The following is a 17,327-nucleotide window of genomic DNA, read 5'->3' on the forward strand; positions in this document are numbered from 1 at the left end:
GTGAAATTCAAGCCTAAAACCATCATCATGTGCAGGGGTGGATTAACGCACAGTCCTTATGGGGTGCTTAAATTAAACATGATTTATTGTGATATGATTTGCTATTTGAGATTTTTAGTGTGGTGTGTGAATGTTTTCCTGAGCTGTGTTTCATCCATTTCTGGTAGTGCTGAGGGAGTGGTACCACCTTTCTGATAAAACGATAGTGTCCCAGTCCCTCAGGAAGAGGTAAAATATCCAAGAAGAGGAGGGGGATTCTTCTGGCCAATGTTTATTGATCAACCAACATCACTAAAATTGTGTATCTAGTCATTATCACCTTGCTATGTGAAAATTCTGCAGCAGGATTTCCTGCTTTACTACAGCGACTACACTTCAAAAGTACTTCATTGGTTGGAAGGCGATTTGGGATCGCCTGAAATGGTGAAAGGCGCTATACAAATGCTTTTGGAAAAACTCAGCAGGTCTGGCAGCATCGGCGGAGAAGAGTTGACGTTTCGAGTCCTCATGACCCTTCAACAGTTCTGAAACAGTTCGAAACATCAACTCTTTTCTTCTCCGCCGATGCTGCCAGACCTGCTGAGTTTCTCCAGGTAATTCTGTTTTTGTTTTGGATTTTCAGCATCCGCAGTTTTTTGTTTTTATATCCATATAGAAATGCTTTTGATGGTTGGAGGGGCACAGACGTACCCCGTCAACTCTGCATGCAGCTCTGGCTACGAGTAAATCGAACATCCAACACACCCTCTCAGCGGAAACAGGTTGCAGAACAGAGCTGAGAGCACACCCAATTTACCTGGAATCATTAGCATGTCCAATCACATCAGCCATCAGATCAGGACGAGAGGTAAGGGGGAAGAGAGAGAAAATAACAAAAACAGTCCGACAGTCCAATCGTATTGAAACCTGCAATTCGGTTCACGGCTGAATCAGCTACATCACGACTGGGCGAGTGAGTTAAAAAAAAACAAATAACATTTCAGAAAAACCCGTTTTGCTCCCGCGCTGAGTTTAGACGCTGGCGGTTCGGGTTTAGCCGCACATTGGCCCAACTAGAAAGTCCAGTTGGACCGACCGACCAAGTGTGTGTGGGGAGAAGATGACACAAGAACACGACAAGTAAGTGAAGAGACTCGCTCTCCTAGGGCTTTCCGCCCAGCTCAGGAAACTCCTTAAGAGACCGGCGCCCTTCTGTCTCTCGGTGTTTGTGGGGGGGAGGGTGTGAGGGGGGCTTGCGGTGTTTGTAGGGGGAGGGGTAAGAGGGGCTCGCGGTGTTTGTTAGGGGGAGGGGGGGGGCTCGCGGTGTTTGTTAGGGGGAGGGGGTGAGGGGGGCTCGCGGTGTTTGTGGTGGGGGGAGGGGGTGAGGGGGGCTCGCGGTGTTTGTGGTGGGGGGAGGGGGTGAGGGGGGCTCGCGGTGTTTGTGGTGGGGGGAGGGGGTGAGGGGGGCTCGCGGTGTTTGTGGTGGGGGGAGGGGGTGAGGGGAGGGGGTGAGGGGGCTCGCGGTGTTTGTGGTGGGGGGAGGGGGTGAGGGGGGCTCACGGTGTTTGTGGTGGGGGGAGGGTGTGAGGGGGGCTCGCGGTGTTTGTGGTGGTGGGGGGAGGGGGTGAGGGGGGCTCGCGGTGTTTGTGGGGGGGAGGGGGTGAGGGGGGCTCGCGGTGTTTGTGGAGGGGGTGAGGGGGGCTCGCGGTGTTTGTGGAGGGGGTGAGGGGGCTCGCGGTGTTTGTGAGGGGGAGGGGGTGAGGGGGCTCGCGGTGTTTGTGTGAGGGGGAGGGGGGCTCGCAGTGTGTGGTGGGGGGAAGGGGGCTCGCAGTGTTTGTGGTGGGGGGAGGGGGGCTCGCAGTGTTTGTGGTGGGGGAGGGGGGCTCGCGGTGTTTGTGGTGGGGAGGCGGGGGGCTCGCGGTGTTTGTGGTGGGGGGAGGGTGTGAGGGGGGCTCGCGGTGTTTGTGGTGGGGGGAGGGTGTGAGGGGGGCTCGCGGTGTTTGTGGTGGGTGGAGGGTGTGAGGGGGGCTCGCGGTGTTTGTGGTGGGGGGAGGGTGTGAGGGGGGCTCGCGGTGTTTGTGGTGGGGGGAGGGTGTGAGGGGGGCTCGCGGTGTTTGTGGTGGGGGGAGGGTGTGAGGGGGGCTCGCGGTGTTTGTGGAGGGTGTGAGGGGGGCTCGCGGTGTTTGTGGTGGGGGAGGGTGTGAGGGGGGCTCGCGGTGTCTGTGAGGGGGGCGGGTACTCGCGGTGTTTTTGAGAGGGGTGGCTCGCGACGTTTGTGTGAGGAGGGGGGTGCTCGCGGTGTTTGTGTGAGGAGGGGGGGTCTCGCGGTGTTTGTGTGAGGGGGGGGGTCTCGCGGTGTTTGTGTGAGGGGGGGGTCTCGCGGTGTTTGTGTGGGGGGGGGGTCTCGCGGTGTTTGTGTGAGGGGGGGGTTTCGCAGTGTTTGTGTGAGGGGGGGGTCTCGCGGTGTTTGTGTGAGGGGGGGTCTCGCGGTGTTTGTGTGAGGGGGGGGGTCTCGCGGTGTTTGTGTGAGGGGGGGGTCTCGCGGTGTTTGTGTGAGGGGGGGGTCTCGCGGTGTTTGTGTGAGGGGGGGGGTCTCGCGGTGTTTGTGTGAGGGGGGGGTCTCGCGGTGTTTGTGTGAGGGGGGGGGGCTCGCGGTGTTTGTGTGAGGAGTGGGGGGAGGGGGGGCTCGCGGTGTTTGTGAGCTGATTTTGCTGCTGTGGTTTTTCGGCGGAGCTGGTACGGCTCAGGTAATAGTGGATGCGTGGGAATGCAGTGCACCTGTCAAAGTAAAACTCAGGCAGCAGCACCTGCTCCACCAGGAGTCTTTTTTTAACGGGGTGATGGGGGGAATGGTTGCATTCGTCGACTTTTCAAAAGAAAAACCCACTTTGTCGACCGTGTTTTGATAATTGAAGTTGTGTGGCAAGTTTGCACAGGGTTACTCCCGATCAGACCGGGAATTTCCTGGCCCGGTTTTTCCTTTAACGGGCGGAAAAAAGGGGAGGGGGGGATGTGGATTTCTGCTGATTTACCGCCGAAGTTAACGACGGTCGGTTGAGAAGCTCTCATTCTGAGGAAACTTCGATGAGAATACTTGATAGTCCGGCGGCGAGAAGCCTTTGATTTGTCCGTTCTCTGGGATCCGGAGTCAGCAACAGTGAGAATTTCAACACTGGGGAGTGGGACTGTGGCTGCTCCAGGGGATTGGGGTTGGATTAGGCTGAGATCATCAAAAGCCTGAAATTCAATTCAGTTTAGCAGGCGGTCAGAGCTCAGCAAGAGCTCGCTGTGTTAGAGAGCAAGGAGGAGGCAGCAAGGGGAGATGACTATCTCAGGGACAGGGCTCGGCTTTTTAAACAAATGTTGTTGGATTAGGCGACAGCACAGACCCGTTCCCTCGCCTTTGGTCCGGGAGATGGTTTGTTTGATGTTGAAGGAAGTGTCCCACTGCTTCCCGCATCCCTGTTTTCAATTTATTCTCCTTACAAGTAATATGACATTTCTAAATCAGAGCAACATTCCCCACCCGAGGCACAATGGGATTTCTTAACTTTTGGCCACGGCTTTCGCGTTTAGTTTCGACAAGGAGGCTTGAAGGAAAAATGGCGTGAAGACACTTGGCAGCGATGAAACTCTACACCTGCTAGGCGTTGGCCGTCATCTCTTTAAAATCCCTGAGTCAGGCGAACAGTCGGGCTGGCAGGTGCTCAGCAATAAACACCTTTCTCAAATGTAAAAGAGAGAGGAGGCTGAGGATTCTTCAACTTGCGTTGGGTTGATCGTTTTGATCCCTCATCTGATGACCCTGTGAGACAAGTTTGTTTTATACACTCCCCTGAAGAATGTCGAGCCAGGCAACGTTTCACTGCCATTAATCAGATCAACAGCAAGATGCTTTACATGTCAGGCAAAAAGACCATTATGCTTTCAGTTCTGGCATCTGACAGAAGGACTCTCTTATTCACACTTATTATTCATTCCCTCTGATATCCTAATTCTTAGTTAATACTTGAAAATGTTTTCATGCTTTTTTTTTCTCACTCTCCCACCCCCTGCCCCCTCCCTCCTTTCTTCGAATTAGACACATAATTAGCTTTTGCAAAAGATTATACTGAGTGCACATCTCTTCAAGTTATTCATGTTTGGGACCCCAGACTGAGAACCTGATATGAAACCCTTGTTAAATTTCTAATTATTTTTTAATGTAGTTAATGCTTTGGACTTTAAGAACTAGGGGAACTGTGCAAATATAAGTGAAGGATATATATCCTGAAATCCAGGGTTAATGTTTATGTGGAGGGTGCTTTCTAAATTGAATCTCTGATTTAGTGCAACTTTTCTGGCAGAAAACCCCTGCAAGTATCATGGGTTTCCAATGCCTTAATTCCTACTGCGAACCCAAGTAAAGCAGTACAGATAACCATCATTCTATATTTTCCATTTTTGATGCATCACTCGCATTGAGATTTTGGTTAACAGTATTTGGCCTGAAGAACATACATCAAAAAAGTTTAATCAGATGCAGTACTTCTAAATAAATTGCTAAACCCTAAACGAAGAAATACATTCTAAATAAATAACTCATTTAATTATTAAAAATGTCTAGAAAATACCTCGTAATTTTATACCTGGCTAGTCATAAGCAGCATTTAAATTATTTTTTAAGAACTCTGACCTGTGGAGCTCAAAAACTTGGCTGTAATCAGTAGTGTTTGTTTTCTCTCCTCTGAAATTATCCAAAACTGCCTTCTAATTATTTTCCTTCTGCTAAATTTCTGAAACTGTATAAAATTACAGTCAGATTCAATGTGAATTGAAACTAGAGGCTGAATGGACACAGGTATGACTGTAGGTTACCTGATTACTTCAGTAACTGCCACTATCATTTAATTTGTATGCAGTATTTTATGCAAAGGTTGTTCTTTCCATAATTTCACCCATATAATGCAGTACTTAGACTATACTGTTCGATGTACTTGACAGGACGAATGAAAACAGTGAAACGACCTATAAAGGGGCATCACTGTGCTATTGGAAAATGACAGTCTCCACAATTTAACTGATCAGTAATAGTACAATAGTTGATTTGGTTGATAGTAAGTTTGCTGAGCTATTTTAGTACTCTAGCACTAGTCTCAAAAGAGTGAAGCACAAAATATTTCTGGCTGGAGAAAAAAAATACTGTTGGTACTTTTCATGCGTACTATTGGAAAAATAGCTTTGGGATGTGCATTCTGTCATTATGTGAGTTATTTAGATCAGTTTTCTAACTTGCAAATCAAAAATGACCCCAAGTCAATGCCTTTTTTAAATAGACTTTTTTTTCCCTCATCTGTTTCCTTCCTTCCCTTCTGAACTTCTGAACGTGTTGATTCATACTGTCAGCCATCTGGTTTCTCAACCGGAACATTGTTCTTCATGTTTGTGCCCATGCACTGAGTTTGGCAAGATAATTTGGTTGGAGTGAGGAAACAAATGCAATGGGGATAACAGAGACATGGCCGCAAACAGGGCAGTTAAGTATTGTAAGCTATAATGTACTTAGAAAAAAGTAGCTGATGAAGAAGGGATGGTGGGATAGCTGTGTTAATTAGAAATGGCATGATGTCAGTTGCAAGAAAGGACAAAACTAATAGAAACAGAACCTGTATGGATATGAATTGAGATAAAGATTAGGAAGGGATCAGCCATACTGTTAGAGACTACAAACCACTGAATATTGGAAAGGAAGTCAAAAGAAAAATATGTTGGAAAAGCTATGAAATTAGTAAACAAAAATCATAATCAAAGAGATTTCAACTATCCCCAAGTAAAGTGGCAGGGAGAGGGAGTAAGAAGGAAAGATAGCGATAGGGTTATGAATGTCTAAAGGACTGCCTTCTGGCCCAGTATGTAAGATGCTCAATAAGGGAGGATCTGCTGCTAGATCAAGTAATGGGAAATTACCCAAAGAGATAGGGAGGACTAAGTGTGGGAGAGCATCTAGGATTAGGCTGGAGTGAATTGGAGAAAATATTGACAGACTTAGATCAACAGTTGGCAAATTTAAAAGAGACGTAGCTAGAGTTCCACTATATATCCCAGTATATGCTAAGGATCTAGTCAAAGGAACATCGTGAATAAATAAAATACATTTGAACCTAAAGAAAAAAAGCCTATGCAAGGCAGATAATATAGGAGAGGATGAGAAGGGAATGTGATCTTGGGGGAGGAGATGCAACAGATAAATAAGAAGGTCAAGGGGAAATATGAAATGAAAATAAGCAATAAACTATTCTATAAGCACATAGGTGACAGAAGAATTAAGATCTGAATAGGATCGCAAAAGGGAGGATAAACTGAAATTATACTGAAATGACAAAGGTACAGAACAGAAACTTTTTCTTAGTTTTCACTGAAGAGGCGATCAAAGGGGAAATGATCAGGTTCAGATGGATTACACCTGGAGACACTCTTGGATTCTGGGAAGGAGACAGCAGAGGCACATATATTTGCAGTGCATAAAGGTTCAACGGAAAAGGAACAGTGCCAGTGGACAGGCGTACAGCATATGTAATTTCTGTCTTCAAAAAGGGACCTCATGATCTACTAGTTTAATGTCAGCAGTAGGAATGACACTAGAATTTTTGCTGAAAGATTAGCTAAAATATCAAAAAATGGAAAACCTAAGAATTAAAGGAATGTTAAAAAGAAGATGGTGTACCTTAAGTTATGGGCCCTGACAACATTCTGGCAATAGTACTGAAGACTTCTGCCTCAGAACTATCTGCGCCTCTAGCCAACCTGTTCCAGTATAGCTACAACACTGGCATCTACCTGGCAATGTGGAAAATTACCCAGGTATGTTGTGTCCACAAATATAGGACAAAACCAACTTGGCCATTTGCCAGCCCATCAGTCTAATCTTGATCATCAACAAAGTGATGGAAGTTGCTGTCAAGAGCACTTACTTAGCAAAATCTGCTCATTGACATTTAGTTTTGGTTCTGCCAGGGCTACTCAACTTCTGACCTCATTAGAGCCTTGGTCCAAACATAGGCAAAGGAACTGAACTCCAGACGTGAGGCAACAGTGACTGCCCTTGATATTAAGGCAGCATTTGACTGAGTGTGGTGTCAAGGAGTCCTAGCAAAACTGAAGTCAATGGGAATTGGGGGGGGGGGGGGGGGGTGGTGGCGGGAACTCTCCACTGGTTGGAATTATACCTAGCACAAAGGAAGATGCTTGTGGTTGTGGTTGTTGAATCATCTCAGTCCTGGGCCATTGCTTCAAGCATTCCTCAGGATGGTGCCCTAGGCCCAACCATCTTCAGCTGCCTTATCAATGACCTTCCTTCCATCATAAGGTTAGAAGTGGGGATGTTCGCTGATGATTGCACAGTGATCAGCACCATTCACGACTCTTCAGATACTGAAGCAGTCCCTGTCCAAATGTAGCAAAACCTGGACAATATTCAGGCTTGGGCTGATAAGTAGCAAGTAACGTTCATGCCACACAAGTGCCAGGCAATGACCATCTCCAATAAGGGAGAATCTAACCATCTCCCCTTGACATTCAGTGCATTACTGTTGCTGAATCGCTCACTATCAACATCCTGAGGGTTACCATTGATCTGAACCTGAACTGGACTAGCCAGACAGAAACTGGCTACAAGAGCAGGTCAGAGGCTGAGTATTCTGTGGTGAGTAACTCATCTCCTGATTCCCCAAAGCCTCTCCATCATCCACAAGTCAGGAGGCTGATAGAATACTCTCCACTTGTGTGGATGAGTGTGGCTCCAACAACCTTCGAGGTCAACGGTATCCAAAACAAAGCAGCCCACTTGATTGGCATCTCATCCACCACTGTCACACAGTGACAGCAGCGTACCATCTGCAAGCTGTGCTGCAGCAACTCGCCAAGGCTTCTTCAACAACACCTTTCAAACCTGTGACCTCTACTACCTAGAAGGACAAGGGCAGCAGGTGCATGGGAACATCACCGCCTGCAAGTTCCCCTTCAAGTCACACATCATCCGGACTTGGAACTATATCACTGTTCCTTCACTGACAATGTGCAAAAATCCTGGAACACCCTATCAGCACAGTGGGTATTCCTACACCACATGGGCTGCAGTGGTATAAGAAAGCTACTCACCACTACCTTCTCAAGGGTAATTAGGGATGGGCAATAAATGTTGGTAGCCAGCGACACCTGCATCCCATGAACAAGTAAATAAAGCAAAAACCTTATTGAATGCTTTGAAAATCTAATAGAGTACATAAGACTATTGCAGTGGATGAACTTTCAGAAAGCCTTTGATACGGTGCTATGTAAAAGTCTCAAGGCAAAGGGTAACCCTTATGGAGTCAGACACCAGTTAATAGAATGGATTGAAAGATGGCCACGTAAATCACCAAGTAACAACACAAATTGATAAGACCATCAAGAGTGCAAATAAAATGGTCTGTACTGCTTATAGTGGGCAGGTTGGTATTAATGCTATTGGCCCACTATAAGCAAACACTCTGGAATACATATCTATAGGTTGCAAAATAAAACTAAGTGTGCTTAAAGGAGTAGCATATAACAGATACCGTAGACTTAAACAAATTGCAGTGGTTACATTTGGAGTTTTTAATTCACATGCCTCACTGCTTGATGAAATGAGTCGTGAAACCACCATGTGTTAGAGACAGCAGCAGGTTTAGTATCTCTGAAATTGACCTCTCAAATTGACGCAGCAACTGCTGTTTCTGTTTGCCTGTTGTTCCTGTATTATTGGTTGTTTTGCCTCTTTGCCCCGTGGCATTGGTGGGTTTGACTTCTTAGCATGATTTGTGAAGATTGAGTAAATTTCAAATGACGAGGAAATCTGTTTTCACAGTTAATTTATTCTTCTTAACCCATAGCTTTAAACAGTAAGTACAGAGGGGTAAATATTTAAACCAATCACACCTTAACAAGGTGCAAAGAACTTACTGAATGTTATGAAATAGTCGGTGTGCCTCATACTTTGTAAATGCCGCATTATAATTGATTACTGGTGATGGAAAATGATTGTCGTGAATTGCCCAGCTTTGTTACTCACCATAACGGTGAGTGACGGGAATGATTGTAGAGGAATAGAATACAAAAACAAGAATATAGTTTTAAATTTATGCAGAACCTTGCCATGACCACTGCCTGCAGTTCTGGTATCAATTCTGTAAAAAGGACATTGAAACACTAAAGAAAATGCAGGAGACCAGTGTAGAGCATAAAGACTGGTATAGTTCAGTTGTGTTGAATGACTTGTTCTGTGCTGCAGATTTCTGATTCCTTTGAGGCATTCCAACTGAGCCCAATCCAACCTTCCATTTAGACACTTTATAACGAAAGTGATTGGTTAATGAAAGGAACAAGCACTTAGGTGATATTCCCCATTCTCAGGGGCACTGTTGAAGAAGAACAATTGTAACACCCCTCTTAATGGCCACTACAGATCACTTAACTCTTGCAGACCAGGGATCAAACTTGAAATCTCCCTCATCTTAATAACTCTCTTCTTTACCAGGCAGTGATTTTTGAACTGAGCTTGAGCCATTGGGAAGCTCCCAGTTCCTCTTCAAGAAGAATATCACGGGTCATACTGACAGGTAACCCCATGAGCATATTTCAAGAAGCAGTTCTAAAGATCTCAGGATCTAGCCTGTATTGGGTGGAGACAATTGGGCTGGGAGAAGGTACAAGTTTCCAACCAATCTCCTGTGTGAAATGTTAACACAAACTGAAGTAATGACACAGTGCATTTTTGCTTTGACAGAGAAACCTACAGAATCTATAAATCCAGAGGATGAAAAGTCTATTCGCATATTGACTTGAAGATATTATTTGTCTTTCATTTGCACATGTAAGATTTTAATGCATGTGCACTGCTTGAACAGAAATGTTGTAGTTTCTGGAGTGTAAGAGTCCAAAAAGTGACTGGGGACCATTTCACCTTCAGCAAGGGTGGAAAACTGGCCTTGGTGGATTGGCTGCTATTGTACTCAAGTCATTGGAAATGAAAATTGGACAGGGTGCTTAAAAGGTTGCCAATCCAATGCCGCCTGGTTTTCAACCTTTTGTTAAGTAAAGATTGCCCCCATTGTGTCTTGACCAGTCCATTTTTAACTGCCCAAAGTAACTGTTTTACAAACACTGTCTTTCCATCAGAGAATTTGCTGCAAACACATAGTTTGTCAATTGTTGAATAGGTTACATAACATCACGTTCACGTTGGTGGTTGCTGACTGTTTGGTGGCTGCTAACCACTTGATTGCTCCTTGTAAAAGTTCATTAACTTGCATTCAGGCATTTTTTTATTCACTGTCTGTGTTTGATACATCCTTTAAAGGAAAAGTAAAAAGGAGAGATTTGCCTTGTCTTTCATTACCTCAGGACATCTGAAATTGCTTCACAGCCAATGGAAGCAGTTTTGAAGTGTAGTCACTGTTGTAATGTAGGGAAATGCACCAGCTGATTTCTGTGGAACAAGATTCCACAAACCTCAGATTATCAGTTTAGTGGTATTAGTTGTGGGATAAATAATGGTCAAGGAATTCTCCTTCTTCAAATTCTGCCTTTGGATCTTTTACCCCCCAAAAAAAGAAAATGCAGACTTGTTCATGGGTGAATAGTTGCAAATGGGCAGAATATGCGCTCTGCACACTTTTTCTGGTTTTACCAGATGAAGAGGAAATGGGACCAGAAGCAGCTAGAGGGCTGCCACCCATCTTCCTCCAACCGCCCTAACTCTAAACCACAATCGTCACTACCTCCTCAGAAAATGTACCTTCAACTCCTATCACCTTGCAAACTACTGTCCAAGCTCCGACCTCCCTTCTCTAGTCCTGAATGTACTGTCCTTTCTCTCAAATCTGAGCTCATTTTTCCCACAACTGCCTGTTTGCTTTACTCCATTTGCCAATGCCACACCCTCTCCCCACCTAACACAATACCAAAACCTCTGTAACCAAAGTCATAAATGACATCCTCCATGACTGATTATGACTATGGTGCATTATCCTTCCTTGTGCTCCTTCACCCACCTCAGCCTTTGACACTGTCATCTCCACCACTCTACCACCCCTCCTTGCCATTGCCTCTCCAGAATTGTCACGCTCAGTCAGACAATCCTGGCTCCATTCAACTTTATTACTACCCATGTATTATCAGACTGCTTGTCCAAAATCTAGTCTTGGATTAGTTGCAATCTCCTTTGGCTTAATTTTGGGAAAACCCAAAGCCATCAGCCTAATTTTAAGGGGACAGCACATATGCTGAGTGAGAAGCCTATAGCAGGCGGTGGACCCGTGGAGCCTGGAAATGTGTTGGCCTGGATAGGTCTAATGGCTATCCCAGATTTCCACAATTTTTAGTGACACATCTGAATCTGGCGAGATCCACTGCCTGACCGGTGAGCAGAAGTGGGGTGGGAATTTGGTGATGGGTGGCTGTTGCTGGGGATGTGTATGATTGGTTCCCGGCTGTCAAATAAATGTGGCTCGGGATGCAATCGGGGGAAGTGGGAAGCCTGTGACAAGATAGGCCTAAGGATTTTGTACAGCCTGGAGGGGCGCTTCTCTTTCTCCATTCCTTTGGCCCCTTTGGCTGTTAGTGGCTGAAGGATCCTGTGCTTTGAAATTTGCTCCCTAAGCCCTTCTAACTTGTCTCTTGATACTGCCGCTCATGTTATTGTCTTTTGCTTTCTATCTGCTTTCTGCTTGCAACTCTGAAGTGCTAGGAGGCTTTTTTCTATGTTAAAGGTGCTAATTAAATGCATGAAGTTGTTAACGTAAGTTCCCGCTTGGTGTTATCTACACTGCTTAATTCAAATTATTTAAATTTAACTTTTTTTGGTGCAAAGTTTAACTTTCACATTTGCCCACAAACAGGCTAACTCCATAAGCACGAGAATTAAGTGTGGAACCTGTGGGATCTACACGGGCTTTCTTATATTTTATTTCAATCACAATTGGATAATAAACTATTTGTAGTGTCAGACATGATCAGTGATTCCAGCATTTCGATTGTATCACAGTATTCCGCCTCCACCTTTTGTCAATGTGGTAAAGTGCCTTGCAAGCCACTTTAACCAATTTGAAAACACTTTTCAAGATCTGAGAGATATTTTATTGTGGTAGCATCCATAATTATGTTAATGTTTCAGGTATTGATCTGGAGTAGGGCGCAGTAGAGCACAGTGTCAATGAGTAGATAATGTGCACTTGTCCAAAAGTGTAGGGAGTGGAATGTTTGAAAATAAAATTATAATCATAGCACAAATGCCCCAGTGGTTGAAAATAAGATGTTGATTTTGTTTTGTTTACTCACAATTGGCAGCGGTGCAGAGCTGTGCAGAGCTTACTGAGACTAGGAGAGCTGTGCTAGAAAATTATTAGGTGTGTGAGACTTAATCAGATACAGCTTAGGGGTGAGCATCTAAAATGAGGTGTGGTCAAAGAATGTATTCCTGTAAACAATTATACTCTCAGCAGTTTTATGATCCTATCTGTAAAGCCATTTTCCACATCTGTTAAAAGGAATCAGTCTTTTGAAATGTTTCAGTTGCACTTGGGAATTAAAAAGGAGAATGGTGATTGTGTAAAATGTTGGTAAAGAAGCCACTTAAGATGATTCCTTTTGAAAGTAAAAACTGAAGATAGATTCATTCTGTCATTGTGAGAAAGAAATAGATAGGCAGGAACCTGGCAGGCCTATTAAAATAACGCAAATTTAAAAAACAATCCCTTTTGGTAATTTCAAAAGCATTTTCCAGAACTTGTCAAAAGAAAGCTCTTAAATCCAGTGACTAATTGCTCAAAACATTGCCAAACTTGTACTGGCCAATGTTAGCTTTCTTTTCTCTCCTTTCAGCTGCATGCAGTCTATTACTTTTGTTTCACTGCATCGAATTATTTTCTGGTCTATCCTCTCTCCTTTCTTGAATGTATCTCTGAAATATGGCATAGGAAGATTGAAACCACAAAAGACCTAATTAAACTGTCTAATATGTCTGTGGACAGGACCCAGACATTAGAATTTTTGCCTACCTTTGGCCCAGATAGTATCCCTTTTCTCCTTGTTGAATAAAGGTTTGCATATTTTCTTTTTGAGAGTTAGTGGCCGAATTACAGGCGCACCAGGAGGTGGGGACTCGGGTGGTGAATTGCAGCAGCATTAGGATCAGGTGGTGCACTGGTTAAGGAGACCACCATATCTGAGACACAGTGGGAAGAAATGCTCATGACACTACTGGATGCTGGGAAGGGAGTTTGTGCCTCCCTTGTGTTCCGACCAGGTGAGGAGGGGGTCAAGTATCTCCCCTCTTTGCCATCTCCTCGTTTGACTGCAATAGGTTTTTTTTTGTTTGAAAAGGATACATTTGTCAATTCAGTGAGTACTTAACTATGACACACTGTGATCATAAAAAAAAGTGTCCTATTGGTTATTTTGAGTTTAACAAAAAGAGAAGTTAGCTTTATTATACTTTAAGTGATCTAAGTAAAGTAATAAATACGCACCGACTTTTGTGCATACACTCTCGCACTCAAAGTTCTCTCTCTCGTGCACATGCGCGAGCGTGCATGCACATGTGCACACATGCACAAATACAGATTACAGAGTGGGGAAGGATAGGTTGGCCAAATTAGGGTCAATTTTAAAAAAAAAGTCAGTGTACAGTTTATAGTTTGGTAACTCAGCTGGCTATGGGCTAATTTTGATAGTCTTGATGCTTCCAATTTATAGATGTAGGTGACTGTGTTGGTTGTTCTCTGGGCAATGGTAGTGCTGGGTTGGATTCTTGTAAGAAATCTCTGTGTCTGCAGCAGGGCACCCCTGAGTACTGTCAGCAAGCAGAGCTTGAAGCTTACCAGGTGAGTTAGAGAAAAAAAGGAGGCAGGAAGGACCTCACTTAGGTTTTCTCCATAAGCTGCTTGTCCTCAGTTCTGCTGAGACAGCATGTGCTTAAAACATACAAAGGGTTGGCACATCATGTGACCTTCCTTCTCCAACTACTAGGGGGATTCAAAAAATGATATTGACCATATATTCCACAGGTTAATTGATTAGCTCTAGAAGCTAACTAAGCTGAATGAGACATGAGATGCGAGTCCTTTACATTTCCCTGAAGTCATCATCTTTGGTGGGTTTTGCAGACAGACTCCAATGAATTAGAATGTGGGACGTATAGTAATGCATATTGGGGTTAGCCATCTTGCGCTGTGAATTCAAGTCATTTTAATGTCTTTTTAAAAAGTCTGTTTTTAAAAGTTCAATTCATGTATTAAAAATCATTATTTGGCATAGAGCATGTCTTCATGACACTTGCTTGATGGATGCAACAGCCCTGCTGGCACGTGAACTATTTTTAAACAGTGATAGGGATGAAAAGGTGAAACCAAGTGGGCTGACTAAGATTGAGAAACAGGCCAGGTGTAGAATTTTATACCTCTATTTTTCATCATTACAGATAACATGAAGGAGAGTAATTCTTGTTTCTGTATTTGTTGATGAAAGCAATCGTATATGACTGAGCAATTAATATAAAGGAGATTGAAGCCATTCAAATAAAACAAGTTAAGTGGATGAAATCAGGAATGGTAGATGGATTTTATTGTGGGCAAATGTGTGGTTATGCATGAGACAGTGTAACCTTGGTACAGAAGATGATCTTGGAAATGCAAATATTGAAGGAAGACTCAAAACTACACTTGTTCTCATTTGAGGTTACAATAAATAACATGATTCAGGTCTTTGGAATGATGAGGGTTATGGCTATGGTGGGCACACAGAGATTATTTTACTTGGACTGAGTTTACAGAACTGGAGAGCTTGAGTAGTAATACTACAAGTTTGAAGTAAAATTAGAATCTAAAAGAGGCTCCACCCCACCCGAGATAGAAATGGAAATGTGAAATAGATTCCCAGTGTTAAGTCATTTATGATGATCTTAACGAGTATCTGGTATGGGTCATGATTGAAGATTAAAATAAATACCACCATCGATGATCAAATGTTCTACAGAACATACAGGGGCCATCAGTGGTCAGTGCTGCAGCTGTAGGCCATTAAGTTGTACCAGAATTCTGCACTTCTTGTTTTTGGGTCTGTGGAGTGTGGTCAGGAGTTGAACAGAGCTTTATCTTGGAGGCTGATCTGTGGTTATTTGCTTCTCTCAGGTTAAGTGGGTTAAGTCCATCATGGACTGTGGAAGGAATGAGTATGATGGGCTAAATGGTTTTCATGGTTCATATTATTGTATTTCAGTTTTTCAATCCTTTTTACTCTCAAGCTATAAATTTCTTGGTCTGTATCCTCGTTCTATCCCCAGGCTTTCCAGACTCCTCATGGTTCATCTCTGTTATGCCTGTTTTTATCTGCCTTCCTGCAGAAGCAATTACTTAATTTAATGCAATGGGCCACCCACTTCTGGAGGGTGTTGTTACACATTAAGGTGAGGTTCTGGAAAGTTAGCAATGTTCACTTATTCCAAATATTGCTGTGCTGGTGAGATGGAGAAATAACTTTATGGTTATCAATCACCATGGCTGCCAAAATTTGATCTTTGCAATAAACTGTCAAAGGTTGATTATTGTCATTGATACTTCAAAATGGAACTGGACCTGAAGGCCATGAATTAAACTGCCAAAATTTTTGGACTGATGATCTACCTCACCATGCTTTTGGGTCGTTGTTATTTTCCTTGTCAAAGTCTAATAGAAATTCACATATATTATACTGTGATAAAACATTGGTGGGTTCAGGAGAAGGGCCATTAAAGGAACTTATTAAAATTGTCCATGCTGTATATGCACGGAAGGGAAAACTGGGATGAAGGTGGCCTGACCAGGAAGTGATTTTGATGAAATGATCCAAATGAGTGTTGGCTAACCCAGGGGTGCAAGAGTGGTGGAATTGCTATGTGTGGTCTGGCAACATGGTCTGCAAAAGGGTCGGTGAGTTCAGTGAATTGATGCATGACATTCTGGCAGCAATGACCAGCACCATCAAGGTGCAGGCATCAATAATGTGTCCAGGGAGTGTGAGACCGCATCATCACTTTGGTCTGAAGGCTGCATAAAATGCAAAGAAGAGGCCCGGACTGAGACACCTGTCTTTATCTTGTGCAGAAAGGTTTCACATCTGAATGACATGAACACTGCTCATCAGAACAAGGAGCCACAGGCAGGGAGACATTGTTGGGAGTTTATTTACAACAGTGGACATTATGTACAAGTGGTTAACACATGTGCCCAGGCTGTGCAACTCAATCTTCTTAATCTTCCTAACCCTGCCCCTATGTCTTGGTGTTCCCCGGACATCCACAGCAGAGATAGAGGGAGCCTGCTGACTGTTATGCCCTGTCTGTGATGACCTTGACGGGCATCCTCTGGAGGACTGAGACCTGGAGGGCCCCGGCCTGCTTTTAGGGTCTCCTATGTGGCAGTGGCACCCTCCTTGAGCTGCGGTGCTGGAGCGGCTGGGGTCACTGGAGGAGGGGATTCGGATGGGCTGGACAGTCCCGGAGTCACGTGGGTGGTTGGCCCTGGGATGTGCATCTGCTGATCCTCCTTCCCATGGGTGCCCAAGGACCCCTGGCTGTCTCCCTAAGGAGAAGAGGAAGCTGGAGTGAGATCGAACAGCCCCACACCCCTCTCACATGCACATTGTTGGAGGCCAACTATGGTGTCAGCAAAGGAGTTCAGCCCACGCAGCAGCGACGCCCTGGACCAAGGTCTCCATGGCGGCCACCATCCTACCATTGTTTTGTCAGTGTGTTGGCTTGCCGGTGCTATCACCTCAGAACTAAAGGCGGATGGATTCATCCCTCGTGCTTTGCAATCTGAGGAGTGAAGTGGATATCCCTTCCTGATGTTCCCAAACTTGCCTTTTGCAGCTCCAGCAACTGTGATATGACCACCGAATCCATGGGCTTGTCATCTGACTCGGACTCAGCAAATTTCTTGCCTCCAGCAGTCCTCCGAATGCTGGGAACCTGGGAAGTCCCTGCTGCCGCATGCTCTGGATCATAAAGTGCAATGTGTTCATCAGATTATGATCCTGGGGCTACTCTAAAGCTATGTCCCACTGAGGTATGTGTCTCTCCGCTAGTGGAGGATGTGAGTGAGCACTGTGATGGGATCTCAAGGAGAGTGCCTTTGGATTCCTCTTCAGAGGTTTCTTCAAGGCTTGATTGGAGGCCCTGGGTTGTGGACTCTGTCAGCTGTTTCCCAGATGTGCCTGTGAAAGCAATGAGAGATAATTAGTGCATAGCAGTGGCCTGTGAAAGAGGACACATTGCTCACAGCATGGTTGTCTGATGGATTTTGCTTTGCTGGATC

General features: G+C 44.6%; 1 protein-coding gene across 3 annotated transcripts in view; it reads left to right on the plus strand.

The window, feature by feature from the left end:
* Positions 1 to 638: 638 nt before the first annotated feature.
* The window catches only part of LOC121277593 (grainyhead-like protein 1 homolog), a 106,917-nt gene continuing 90,228 nt past the window's right edge, over positions 639 to 17,327 (plus strand). For 2 of the 3 annotated variants that reach the window (XM_041187116.1, XM_041187117.1), the window contains exon 1: positions 642 to 1,119. In XM_041187116.1, coding sequence (XP_041043050.1) covers positions 1,100 to 1,119 — 20 coding nt within the window. In that variant the 5' untranslated portion in view covers positions 642 to 1,099. Of the gene's footprint in view, positions 1,120 to 17,327 lie in introns of all 3 variants that reach the window. The other variant, XM_041187118.1, reaches the window with a different exon arrangement.

This window comes from Carcharodon carcharias, chromosome 5 (assembly GCF_017639515.1).
Source record: "Carcharodon carcharias isolate sCarCar2 chromosome 5, sCarCar2.pri, whole genome shotgun sequence".
In the NCBI taxonomy this organism is placed as follows: Eukaryota; Metazoa; Chordata; class Chondrichthyes; order Lamniformes; family Lamnidae; genus Carcharodon; species Carcharodon carcharias.